The sequence below is a fragment of the Diorhabda sublineata genome, chromosome 1 (assembly GCF_026230105.1).
Source record: "Diorhabda sublineata isolate icDioSubl1.1 chromosome 1, icDioSubl1.1, whole genome shotgun sequence".
Classification (NCBI taxonomy): domain Eukaryota; kingdom Metazoa; phylum Arthropoda; class Insecta; order Coleoptera; family Chrysomelidae; genus Diorhabda; species Diorhabda sublineata.
Window position 1 is genome coordinate 9302059 of NC_079474.1, and position 14451 is coordinate 9316509.

Consider the following 14451-nt stretch of genomic DNA (forward strand, 5'->3'; position numbering starts at 1 on the left):
CTCATTTCTAAATTTGCTGCCATCCTCAATATTCTAGTTCTTGTTCTGACTAGTCAGCAAATACTACCCGTCTTGGTATGTTACAGCAAAGTTCTTTTTGTTTAACTTGTTTATTTCAAGTTTTGTGGATACCCTATTTTTTATTACAATTTTTAAAGGTATAAAATTACTGGTTTGATTTTGTCACAAAAACTAGAAGTATTTTAAACGTCACATTCAGTGTTTACTAGTTAAAAAGGTGAATATTTTTAAATCATAGACTAAAAATGCAATTTCCTTAAAAACAGTCAATTTTATAGTGCAGATAATATGAAGGGATAAAATAGTTTTATAAGATAGCGAAATAATATTCTGGATGTTCCTTTAAAAAAAAATGAAGCTAATTGGAATCTCCTGAATTAATGCTTACCTAAAAAACACCCCTAATCCTAAACAAAACTTCTACTCTGTTCAGACATTTCAGCCATCCTTTACCTTCGTACTTACCTAACAAGTTCAGTTACTTCTCACTAATAACGTTTACTAGGCAGCATTTATAGTGCAAGTTACATTAATGAACATTGTTTAATAAGCTTTATTGCATAACGCCGACGAGGCACTTTGTAAAACATATAAATATTGTTAACTTGTAATAGTATTAGATTCTGTTCTGTCAACGCCTTCACGAAGTTAAGTAACGTAATTGGCGCAGTCAGAAGGATATTTAACGTATTGCACGAGAAATTTTTCGTTTCCAGTGAACGACACCAGTGAAGAACTTCAGAAGAAACGAGGAACACTATTTTCCTGGCCTAAGAACTAACATTGTTTCAACCTTTAGGTTCCCTAGAATATGATAACTTTAGTTGTAACGTAACTGCTCATTATTATTTCCTTTTCCACATTCAATAATTTAGTAGTTATATAAATATATGCAAATCGTTAGTATATTTTGATGAGCGAATTTGAAGTATAAACATTTGAAGTTTATTATTTGAAAACATTATACGAGTAAATTTACGACCAAACGAAGATAATAATTTTGAAAATAGTTTGCACATATACACATTTCTAGAATTTTGAGGTAAACAGGGTGTTCAGCCTAAGCGCGACAACATGAAGTGAAGTATATTTGTCTACCATCGAATTTAGCGTAAAATTCTGCATCTAGCCCTCTCTTTTCCTTTCCCATAAATTGTGACGTTGCCATGTTGGAGCGGAAAATATGAAGATTTGACGAAAATTGCTGCAAATTACGTTACTGAATTTCGAGAAGGCGTTTTTAAAAAACGAATTACACGTTGAGAATCGTTCATTCAGTACATTTACAAAACAGTAACAGTAAGAGAGAACTATGGGGATGAACCAGAGTTCGGCCGGCATCAGAGGAAAATTTTTCAAAACGTCTTCTGCATTCACTGTTTCCCGTTTGGGTTACTGAGATGTATGCCCTATGTACACAGCGTTACAATTAGTATGAGGCATATAATATTACATCTTTTATTTTTTGGTGTTTTAGATTTTAATTTAGTGAAATATTTGGATAATGTATTATGTCCTTTATGACTTATACTAATATCATATTTATAGAAATAATTCGATAATTGTTAGGAAAGTCCTTGTACATATGATAAAGGAAAATGATTGATGTTTCGTTTCTGTTTTGTTTTTTAATTGATTGTAGTATCTGTTTATCTTTTTCTTGAATATGTTATTTGTCATAATCATATCATAATTATTTTCTTTCAATGCAGTTGTTGCTGCATATGATGATTCTGCTCAACATGCCTTATGCAAATATTGCTAGTCTCCGAGATACGGGGTATTCAAAGTTTAAATTTTGATTTTCGCAATAATTTTTTATGTTTTCACAATTTCTCTCTGAAAATTGGCAATTTTACGTTTTTTGGCATGAGAAATCATAATTTGCACTCTAATTTAACATTGCTACTAGAGGGCGCTAGTTACACTTGTTTGTGTTAATTAAATCAAAATAAACTTTTTTTTGGCCTAAACTTACAACTAAAATAATAAAAAAATATTCAAAAGCGTTAATATCTACAAAAAAAGTTTCTCTTCTTTGATTCGTGTAACTCAATCGTTTATCGAGTTATTTGCTTCTAAAAAGTTCAATAAATTTTAATTTTTTCATAAAAAAATTTTATTATTCCTTAAATATGTAAGAATAATAAATTTGTAAACAAAAATAAAAAACTTCAAAGCAAATGCTCAAAATGCCCACCATTTACTTCAATAACCCTTGTCTATTATATTTAATTACATCCGCGGCTTCTTCTATTTTCCGTCGCAGTTGTGGAAGAGAAGTAATTTTTTCTTTGTAAACTAATGCCTTCATTTGTGACCAAATTGAAAAATCCAAAGGATTTAAATCAGGGCCTCTTGGTGGTCAAGCAAACTCACCCCGTATCTCGGAGACTAGCAATATTTGCATAAGGCATTTATTATTCATGCTCCATATTCCTTTTTATATCCTCTTACATCAACCTTATGAATAAAATGACGAATGAGTATTATCAAGTAATAAACTAAAAAGTTCATAATTATTAATCTCAATCTTCAATTCAACTCTGTGGACTACATTTACGATTTCTCTTATATGTTTTTCCATTAATGTAACGACCAGTGAAAATTCTCACAATATTTGATGAATTCTATTGAGAAAAACTAAATTATTTTTTTTAATTCTCTTCTTTCCAGCTAGATTAACAAAAATAGAATTTTAATTTGCTTTCAAATTCTGCCCTTCTTATAAACGCTGATTATGAGCGGGAGTTATTAACTTCAGATAAGAACTCGTTTAAAATTTAATGAATAAATTTTGTTTCAGATTCAGCGCTGGTTTCTGTTTTACTGTCGTCTATGCGGCACTCTTAACGAAAACTAACCGCATATCTAGAATTTTCAACGCCGGAAAACATTCTGCCAAGAGACCGAGTTTTATATCGCCACGATCTCAACTCGTTATATGTTTCGGTTTAATAGGAGTACAGGTAATCATTGAATATATTGTCACCCAAAGGTTTCGAACTTAGTCCAATAACAAGATAAAAAGAATAATTTTTCATCAACATTCTATCTATTAACTCCCTCTCTATTTCCACAGTCACACTGATTTGCTCGGTCTTTATACATAATTAGAACAATACCACAATACAACAATAATATTTGATATCTGCATAAGAATAAATAAGCTGAAATATGAGAAAATAGTATTATATCAGAGTTGTTTCCATATAACTGATTCAGTGAATACATAGTTTTTCTATTGAACCATAATTATTCATAAAAACTTGTTCCAAAATTTCACAATCAATTTCCCATAAATATTAAAAGACCCTTATATTATTCCACACTTCTGATCCATGAAAAAATTAATCTGTCATTGTTTTTTTAGGTACTGATTAATGGAATATGGATGTTAATATCTCCTCCGAGAGCCATTCATCATTATCCCACCAGAGAGGACAATTTACTGGTCTGTTCATCTTATATTGATGCATCGTATATGATAGCATTCACTTATCCTATATTCCTTATCGTCGTTTGTACAACTTATGCCGTTCTAACAAGGAAAATTCCGGAAGCGTTCAACGAATCAAAACATATCGGTAAGATACAAATTTGTTGGGCATCAATCAACTTAACTGGACAAGATAATTGTTTATAAAAGTCTACAGAGCTGCAGCACTATCCAATTGATAACGGCGGGTCATACTTGTGAGATAATTTTATACCTAATAGATATCTGGCTTAAATCTTAAATTTATCTTTATGAATAAAAGAGTAATGAAAGATAAATAAAATAACATTCGTATAAAGATAATGAATATATCGGGTGTTTTTCAAACAACCTAACGTTAATGAAGAATAATTTCAATATAAACATATACCAGTATTAGTAATCAGAGATGAGCTGTTGCAACTTGCATATTCGAAATAAGTAACTCGATCATTTCATCATTAATATTGTACAACTCACACATTATCTCTTCTTCAATCCAAAAACCACTGTTTAACATAATTCATTTCAAAGAAATATTTTTTTCTTGCTACTCCTTTTGAATTTCTCTTTAAGGAGGGAACACAAAAAATATAGTTCTCCTCTCACGAAACCAGAATAGAACTTAATATTCTTTGAATCCAATCAATTCTAAAAACTTGGTTGTGAGCAATTTTTATAAAAGTCTCAAGTAATAACTTGTATTATCCATTACTATTATACAGTTCTGAGAAAGAACATATATCATTTGTTCCCCCATCATTCTTTGAAAACTTCAGCATTCATGTCCTTATGGTAGTTACTTGAACGAACAGATTTGAAAAACAATCACTTTAAAAAAACTGTTCAAACTACCGATGAATAAAATATATTTCTTTTTTGTGTTCTCATTTCTTTTATATTCATTAGGTAATTTCTTCTCCATACTACAATATCTTTTATTGTTAGAGAAATAGACTTTCTGGAATGATTTTCCCAGCGAAAATCTTTTTCTTTTATAAATTTCCACAGTATGCTTCGACTCAGTTCACGGTAATCCTTTCAGCTTGAACTGCGGCAAGAGCTTTGATTACTCTCTGATATTCCTCTTTATGTGAGAACGCATGATTTTCTATTTGAAATTTTGGTTTTCCTGGAACTTTATCTGCTGTCTGGAACTCGCCACATTTTTCTTCTAAAATGGGTAAATCGTAAAATGCTCTACACCAAACGTACTACTAACTAATTTGACTGTGTCATCAACACTTTCACATAAATGTTTGTGAATAATTTGAACCAATTAAAAATTAATGTTTTTTAATTAAATGTTGGATGACCGAAATATCGTCGTTCGCGTGGCCCTTCCAAATTTTCCATAATTATTCTAGAATTCACAATAGCACACTGCACCTTACAACTAAACTTGACTGTTGGACTTTTTCATTGAATGGACATACCTAAAATAGTATTTTCGGGTGAATTTGTCAGGATGGTAATGAGAATTTTTGAATTAGTGAGTAAGTTTTATCACTCTTTCGTATATAAAACTTTGTTATAATATAAAAATAAACTATATCGTAGATAGGTACTATAAGTTATATTAAAAATGGAAAATTATTTTATATCTATTTAATGGAAATGACAAATAATTCTCCTTTATAAGGTAAATTTTAATAATTTATCAGCCATTATACACATAATCAAAATTATACTAGGAAAAAAAACTTGTTTTACCAAAATCAAGCTTGTTGTGGAGACGAAATTTTGAGTAATCAAAAGGTGATATTCAACAAAAGATAAATTTGGGCTAAGGTCCCCTTGTCAAGCGGCCACTGGACTAAATGAACGAAAGTTATTTTTAAGCCAAATAATAATTGTGGATAGAGAAGCGTTTTAAAATAAAAAATTTAAACAAAAAGTCCGTCTTTTTGATGTTCGTATCGAAATGGTAAGCCCTTCATGAACATTCAACAATCATTTGTGAATGTGTTCCACTGCTTTACCTTTTCAAACTAAGAATTTTATTGCTGCACAATAAGCAGGTTGTTATGTGACGCGTAAAATTTGAACAATTTTTAATGAAGAAGTGACTGATTGATTGATGTACAAAAGAAAATAAAAACGGTGGACTCAATAGCACTTTCTGTTATTGAACGACAGAGCTTATTGAACACCCGGTTATAGCCGAGAACTATTTTTATTGGAATCGGTATACGATCAATACGGCTTTACGCATTAAAGTGTTTTTTTTTTGTTTCCAGGTTTTACGATGTACACTACTTGCGTTATATGGTTAGCTTTTGTACCTTTATACTTTGGGACTGCTAACCATGTAGCTTTAAGAATTACCAGTATGTCTGTCACAATAAGTCTATCTGCCAGTGTTACAGTTGCATGTCTCTTCTCTCCAAAGGTGAGTAATTTCTAAAAAATTATTCCTTAACGTGGGTTGATTTTCCGTAATGACTCAAATACGAAACTAATATTTGTGTTAGGAAGTACCTAATTTTAGGAGATATGTATAGAAATACAAGTGCTGTTCCGTTTTTAGAGGCGAACAGCCGTTGTCAAGTTCAATACCATTCGGAGATGAATTTATGATGGTATATCAGGACGCCTCAACTGCTTATTCAAATATGTAAATTAAAAAGAGCCGATGAAGTTGCTAAGAACATGATAGACATAATTTGTATGTTTGAACGCTCCTTCTGTTCTACAATAGAACAACTTATAGAATATTACATGTGGAGTCACTCTAAAATAGTGCATAGCAAACCACGTCACAGCCGTCACAAGGCGACATGGAAAGGGCAAATTAGAATATGCAAAATATGCTCTAGGTGGACGATGAAACCTGTAGGCGATAGTCAGATGGTTTTATATTTGTCCAGTTAATGAAAAATGATATATGATAGATTGATAGAATGAAACTAGCTATTTTACTGCCATGTTCCGGCATGATATTAAGTCGGCTTATCCACAAGTCCACAGAGAATTTGGTATAGAAAACAAAGCAAAGACCAGCCTATGGATAGGGACTGGGAAACAGACAACCTACATGATGATTTCTGAAACCGTAGAAGATAATATGGAAAGTGTAGATAATAGTTAGAGAGAAAATACCAATGATACAGAAACTTCTGGTAGTCATATCAAATTTGCAGAATGTCATGAATTGAGCACACCGGAGAATATAATATAAAAACTCACTGTGTGTGAAAAAATATACAATCGAACAGACTAAACAAAAATAAATTTAAAAAACCAAGAAAGAAATTTAAAAGCACTATCCAATTATACAATTTAAAAAAAAAATGTAGTTATCGAGAGATCCGACGATGATTTTATTAAGCTAGCGAACAAGAGATCTTTTCTGTATTTGATGAGAAACTCATGGATCTAAAGAGTGCACCAACGAAAAAGAAAAGTTTATGACAACTTGCGAACTTTCACTTGAAGGAAGTGTGGGCTACAAACGATGTTCTTGTAAAAAAATAGATTCTATTTTTTCATGATAACCTTTATTTCAGTGGAATGCGGATTTAAATTTTTACGTATTTATAAAATGTGTTTTTTCCATTCAATATGTTCTTAAAACTTTCATGGTCTTGTCATTTTTTGGTACTCCCAACTTTACCAAAAGGAAAGTGGACAGAACGGTTTACCCGGATAAAGTATGAAACATATAGAATTTCGAACTTCTGTAGTGTACCCCCGGGTAAATCTAAGTTTGACCGTTACGTTGAGGTTACCCGTAACATATACATAATATCACCGAAAATATTGTTTCAAAACAGCTTTCGGCTGTTTTCAACATAAAATCCAGAACGAGATATTAGATACATAAAAATAACATCAAATGACCCTGGTAGGATAGCGTTAAAAAAATAATGAAAGTTAGTTTGATATATCGACGTTTCCGAATACTGTTATTAAGTTAACAAAACATGCTAGATTATAATCCACTAGTCATGCCAAATATATCTTTTTGTTTAAATAAACCAAACAAATACGTTGGCTCATAAATTTTACTGAATCGGGAATTTTGATTAGTTTCCCATCATACAGCTTATTTGATTTTCACGTGTTATGAACCTTATGCTCCTTGTTGCAAAATAGTACAGTCATAATAAACATTATCGAATTATATTCGGTTCATTTAAAACAATGATAATTGAATATGAAATGTACGGAGAAAAAATTTATAAAATGTAAAAGTAGAAGAGCAACAAGATATTACAGCCAGACAACTCGATATGTGTGCAAACACAAGCAAACCTAAGCAAAAAGTGAATATAAATGAAATTATTACAATCGCACAAAATGTACCGTTGGAGGTGAAGGAAATTATTCCACCAGGCTTTACCAAACCCAAATGATACACCCTCTATAACAAAATTATTACTCAGAATATAAATCCGACTATCATAATGAAGATTCTCTACAAATATCACCAAAAAAAGGAAGAAGACTATTTTCAGGAAATACAGCGTCGAGCTCGGATGAAGACATTCAAAACAAACAAACTAGCAAGAAGCAGAAAACTTAAGAATCGAATACTACAAACAAAAAGAATAATACTCCGTGGCCGCCAATCGTCATTGATGGCAACGTTTCGGCACACAGAGATATGGTAAATAAGCTGAAGGAAGACATTCGCAAACCATTTGAAATCAAATATACGAACAATTCGAAGACTTTGAAAACTTAGGCCTTAAGAGTGGAAAAGTTCAATTTCATACATACACAAGAAGGGAGGATAATTAACATGCCTTTGTCCTCCGCGGCCTAGCAGAAGGTCTTCAAAAAACAGATATAAAAGAGGAGCTTCAGAAAACATATAAAATTCATATCAAAAATATCTATCGGATGACCACGAAAAGTAGACCACTCTATCTAGTAGTGACCGATCCGAAAATAACACAAGAATGCAATGGGAACATCCTAGGCAGACAAAACCAATAATACAATGCCACATTTGCCAACAATGGGGACATGCTACGTTAAACTGTGGTAGAGCGCCGAGATGCTTGAAATGTGTTGGAGAACATCTTACACAAGAATGTCCGCGAGGTGTGCAAACTGCAGAGGTGACCACCCTGCTAACGCAGAAATTTTCCTGAAGTACATAAAAAAACTTGATTAAAAAAGAAATAAATATACCAACCAGATCCCAAGAAATACATTCCTGCCCCCCCCCCCCCAGCTATCAATCCATGGACCAAAAAATCCCAAATACAAGATTTTCCCAGCTTACCCAAAAAACAAAACTCCCAACCTATACCGCACACCACTCCCGTTCAACCCCTCACAAGCAAAACAAGTCAAACAGCAGGTACCGATGTGGATGAATTTACGGAATTAACCCACAGACATCCGGTCATTTTGACCGGTGAGGGTCCCCAGCGAATGAGTTTTTCCGCATTCCTACCACTTTGGCGTGCCCGCGTCTGTGTACCTTCCCATTAGTTAGTTCTATAGCGACAGCCAAAGTGCCTACTGTGTTGTGTTCAAATTAAGGAAATTATTCACCTGCAAACTTCGCTGTCGATCAAAAACACCGGTGATCTGTGTTTAGGTAATAAATTAAAATTCTTATACTTATTTGTTTTTAATGTTTGCGCTTTTAGATTGGATATGGATTGTAACCCTTGGCCCTCCAAAAAAGTTAAATATGGGGATTCGAATTATGAGCAGATTTTGATAAAATGGGCTAATGAAATAGAGTCTGATGCCAGCGATATTGACTCAGTTAGCGACTTCATACCATCCTATCATGAAAGTCAGTCAGAAATTGAAGCTGAAGAAATGTACCAAGAAAACCATGAAGATGTCGGGGAGAAAAGTACTTCCACCGCATTTTATGGGAAAAATAGGTTTAAATGGTCATCGATTCCTGCAGTTCCTAAAAATACGCGTACCTTGCAACACAACATTGTCCTCAAATGCCCAGGTCTTAAAAATATATATGAAAATAGTGCCAATCCGGAGCAAGTATGGAGTCTTCTATTCAATGAACGGATTTTAAATGCAGTTATTCAATACACATTCAATCACATAGTTTGGTTGAAAAATTCCAAATTTTACTAATACCGAAATCATTGTAAATCAAAACTTCAACATATCCATCCGAATTATTCAACGTCAGCCACGCTGCCTTCTCGAAAACTAAAACCCCGATCGATTTTTGAAATCCTGTTTTTCAGCTGCTTTTCAGGGATATTCCAGCCGAAAGATTCTGGGAGTCACAACTATATACCAGGGACAGAGTTATTGTAACTACATCAAACTTGTGGATAATGCCCCGATGCAAGGGAACCACAACAGTACTTCAAGACATACACATGACATCTATGGATCGTCAGAACAACGGCCAACATACTTATTGTTAATCTTTTAGATGTAATGTAAATTATAACACAAAATAGACATTTTTAATAATAATAATTGAAGAACAACTTATTCAATATTTGAAATGAAAAGGTTCGAGTCGACGAACCTATAATTTTTTCCTCATATTAAAGCCAACTTCATATATATGTGACATTGGAGAAAAAATAGTACAAAAATGATCTGTAAATGAGCTAATAATTCACAGTTTACTAAATAATCCAACTAACGATAGTTATTCTTTACAAAATAAGTTTTTCAATATTTGAGCAAATGAAAAATCATTAATTCTCATCCATTTATTTATATTTCACAGTTGTATATAATCTTGATTCGACCCGAAAGAAATATTAGACAAAGCATGATGCCAATGAGATACAGTGCAATAAACAAGAGCTCTACTAACACTGGTTCGGGAAGCATGATGGCAGCTGTAATGGTAACTGCCGCCACATGTGACCAGAAACAAAATATACAAAAACATGTTTCTCCTATCGATAATGTTCCAGACGGTAAGTCTAATCATTCAAATCCATTTTAATCTTAGATAATCTTGTCAAAAGCTTAAATTTATATTTTATTTTCAGATGTTTTTTACAAAGATCGGAAAACCAAAGATAGCAGTACTCAAACAACCCCTGATATTGAAAAATTCATTCCGAAGATACCGGAAAGTAATCAAAAGATTAATAATAATTGCAACATTGGAAATGGTCCGGCTCAAGAATCGACAAACTTAAAAGAAGTGACTTCATAGCAGTCGAATGTTCGTAACTTAGAGGCTTCCGATAGCAGACCTTCCAGTTTAAAACGAAAACCTGTACAAGTTTAAAAATATATTGAAACAAGTATCCCTACAATAGTGATACATGTAATGCAAAAGTATGTATAGATTGTTGCAATTACAATATAATTCTAATGAATCTATCCAAATTTTAATTATTAATGAATAAAATTTCAATCTACGAAACATAATCAAGACCTTTTCTCACGTATACAAAAGAAACAAGCGCCGAAACATCAACAATAAAAAGAATTATGAGGGTGACTAAAATGAAAAAACAATTAAGTGAATGAGCACCAGAAATAAAATGACAAGTCAGGATGTTACAGCAAAACTAGGAATTCAGGATGTAGTGAATAGTGAAAGAATACCAACGAACAGATGAATAAATGGATATAAAAACAGAAACCAAACAAACGGATACCACTAGAAAGACTAACAAATTGATGGTAGGAGAACCGGAGTTCAGCGTCTAAAGAAGACCTTAGGAAGGCGCCAACTATTCGATATTGAAAAAAAATCCAATTATAAATTCACCTCATACATACATATATTTTTCATGAAACCTCCCTCGGGCTTTTGTCATATTTCTATTATATTTGAGGTTATTGAAATTAAACACCCCATCAATTTTATATATAACAATACTGCACAAGAAAAACTGCATTCTGTCCAAAAGATTTGGGTCTCCCTCAACATGAATTGTTGAGATGTTAGCACGCGTTAGAACTCTACATATTATATGCTCGAAACGCTAATGCAAGAAAAATGAGCCATTTCTGTCTAACTGACGGACTGTCATATTGCCAATTTGACTGCTGCACAATGGGAGCTTTTGTAACATCTTCTCAAAAGAGCTAACACTCAAATTAAGCCAGGCAATACTCGTCATACAACAAGGGTTACAAAAACGATTTGAAGATATTACAACGAGTAAAAATCATTTGGTTGCTACCTTTCTCGATCCAAGATTTAAAATGAATGTTTTCACCAATCAACTGCAAAAAGAAAAAGTGAAGCAGTATGTATTAATCGATAGCATGAAAATGGGCTGTGAAGAAACAAGCGACGATAGCGAGCGTTCATCCCCTACTTTGGCCAAGAGGATGAAAACTGAAGAGCAAAGTCTAAATCAAACTATTCACTCAACTTTTATGGATTGCTTCGAAAAGCTGATAGGAGAAAAAAGCACAGGTTCTGGAAACATATCAACAGAAAAAAATGCATTTTCAAGAGAAATGGATCTTTTCTTAAATATTAGTAATAAATCACGTCATGACAACCCTTATACATGGTGGCAAGCAAGAAAATTTGAATTTCCCTGTTTGATTAAGATTGCAGCAAAATATTTGTCGGCGCCAGGAAGTAGTGTTTATTCAGAGCGCCTTTTCTCTGAAGTTGGGATGGTGTACTTCCTAAAAAAAAAAAGTTGGGATTTTCTACGAGAAAAAAAAAGAAGTAAACTTTTTCCTAAAAATGTAGAAAAGTTAGTCTTTCTGCACCATAACCTTCCCCTTCTAAATTTTGATTATGAAAATAATTCAAATGCATAGAAAAATTCTTAACTTGTTTAATACAGAAAATGATTAAATTATGTACCAATGACTACTTCAGTTTTGATACAGACAAAAGAAAACAAATATTTATAATTAGATATGCTTTTATTGTTTCTCAAATTATTCTCCATCAAGTTCAATACACATTTACAAGCGCTAGAACCAATTATCGAAGCATTTTCTTCATCAAATTGAGGTACCTCAAAAACATGTGTTTTGAAGGAAGAACTTATTTGTAGAGAAACGTTGACATCACTATTTATTTTTGATCTGCGGAAGAAGAAATCATTGGGAATCAAATGGCGGATAAACCATCAATTCGATGTATTAACTGTTGGAACAAGTTTCTGTTTGAACGAATGTGTAAGACTTCGCATTGATTGATTTACCTGATTTTTTCGAACACTTCTGACAAACAAACACTGAATTAGCACTCGCATAACAACACGTTCTGAGTACATTCATCATTAAAATTGTCAAACTTTATGATGGCAATGTGAGATTTGACATATTCACATCAGTGTTGCCATATCTCAAAGCTTAAGCAGTAACCCTCGTACAGGAAACGGACAAACTAAATTCAACACTTTTCTGTCGATTGGAAATTTGAAAACTTCTTTCCATATCACAAGTAGTGAGAAAGTAATATTTGAAAACAAGAAATGGATAGTTGGTCATGAATATTTTAATAAAATTAATTAAAAAATAAGACCGAAGAGGAATTGGTGCATAATAAAAAGGATGAATTAATGCAACGCCAGCTGTAGTATACAGATGATATAGTATTAGTTAATAATTGTGTTTTTATTTTAGGTTAACGGGATTCAATAACACTGGGTATTGGCAGAAGAACGAAAAATTGGAAATGACATGAAAAATTGGGTAAAGAACTATTAGACCTCATGATCATATTCTATATCAAATGTATCTCAATAGAACAGTCGAATGTTTCCTTGAGATTAGTCTTGAGATCAAATTGCTGGTAGCTAGTGGAGTATTGTACGGTATTTACTTGAGGGTCGTAATAACATGACAATCATGACAAATAGGACAACTTTCTGAAGACATCAAATAACCGTGTGTAAGCTTGTTATTGTTAATTCCAAGTCTTTTTTCTCATAGCTTATTGTGAAGTGTTGTTAAGCTGGACTGAGATTTTAAAAGTGTTGTTTAAGACTTCTTTTGATTGGTAACATACCTTTCCATTGATACCAGTGTGAGATGAAAATAAGATTGGAGATACTGTTACTTCAAGAGCCTAGAGAATTCGGTAAATGTTATTTCTTTTGATTATTGGGAGACAGGTGAAAGTTGTTTCAATTGATGAAACAAAATCAGTATGTCGATTTTTTGTGGGGATGCCGTATATTTGGCGATTTTAAACACCATATGTTAAAGGTGAGCGGTAGAAACTTATAAGATTAAGTGACTCCACAACCGACACAGAAGTCAGTTTTTTTTATTTCATGAATTGAATGTTTATATTTATGACAAAGGTATTAGAATTATATTTAATTGTAACAAATTCTTAAGTTGTAAACGTGTATACTGAAAAAATTTGTTATTTGAGGATATTATTGATAATATGTGAAACGATATTGTATGAGGAATTTGAAATATGTTGCAAGCGCATCAAGCATTTTTCATTTATCCATTTACTTTCGGACATACAGTTCATGTACATCCATTAAATGAAAGATAAAATGTACTTTTTATATCATTGAATATATCTGAAATCGTAAAATGTATATAGTGTTATATAAAATATTTAACTTAGATGTTGAAAAAAATTTAATGATAAATTTAAATGTTCCATATATAATCACATAAGAACAGTTTGTTGATTCTAATAAGACTGATTATTTACAGACAGCTACTTTTGTAAATTGTTATTTAAGGTAGATATTTAAATTTAGAAATTAGTTTTTACTACAGAATATTAATACAGGGTGAGACTTAAATGTATGAAATGTATTATGTCATTGATTCATAGAATGTTGAACAATACTTGTAAATAAATAAGAGTTTGTTTAATAATTTAATTGTATATGAAAATATGATTAAAAATAACTGGAATATGACTTTTTTTTATTTAATTCAAAATTTCCCAACTTTGTGAGTGCTTCTCAATGAAATCGATCTGAAATATAAAATAAAAAAATGATCTAAAAATGGATAAGATAAATATAAATAATCTTCTGATAATAGGCTTCTCTCATCAATTCAACTGAATTGATACTGAA

At 32.1% G+C, this 14451-nt stretch overlaps 1 protein-coding gene across 2 annotated transcripts in view; it reads left to right on the plus strand.

Annotated features, from left to right (window-relative positions):
* LOC130449501 (metabotropic glutamate receptor 2) overlaps window positions 1-14287 on the plus strand; it is a 566135-nt gene extending 551848 nt beyond the window's left edge. For both annotated transcript variants that reach the window (XM_056787383.1, XM_056787390.1), the window contains exons 13-18: window positions 2828-2990; window positions 3395-3608; window positions 5740-5891; window positions 10185-10380; window positions 10456-10750; window positions 13022-14287. In XM_056787383.1, the coding sequence (XP_056643361.1) occupies window positions 2828-2990; window positions 3395-3608; window positions 5740-5891; window positions 10185-10380; window positions 10456-10625 (895 nt within the window). In that variant the 3' untranslated portion in view covers window positions 10626-10750; window positions 13022-14287. The remainder of the gene's footprint in view (window positions 1-2827; window positions 2991-3394; window positions 3609-5739; window positions 5892-10184; window positions 10381-10455; window positions 10751-13021) is intronic.
* The last annotated feature ends 164 nt before the right edge of the window (window positions 14288-14451 follow it).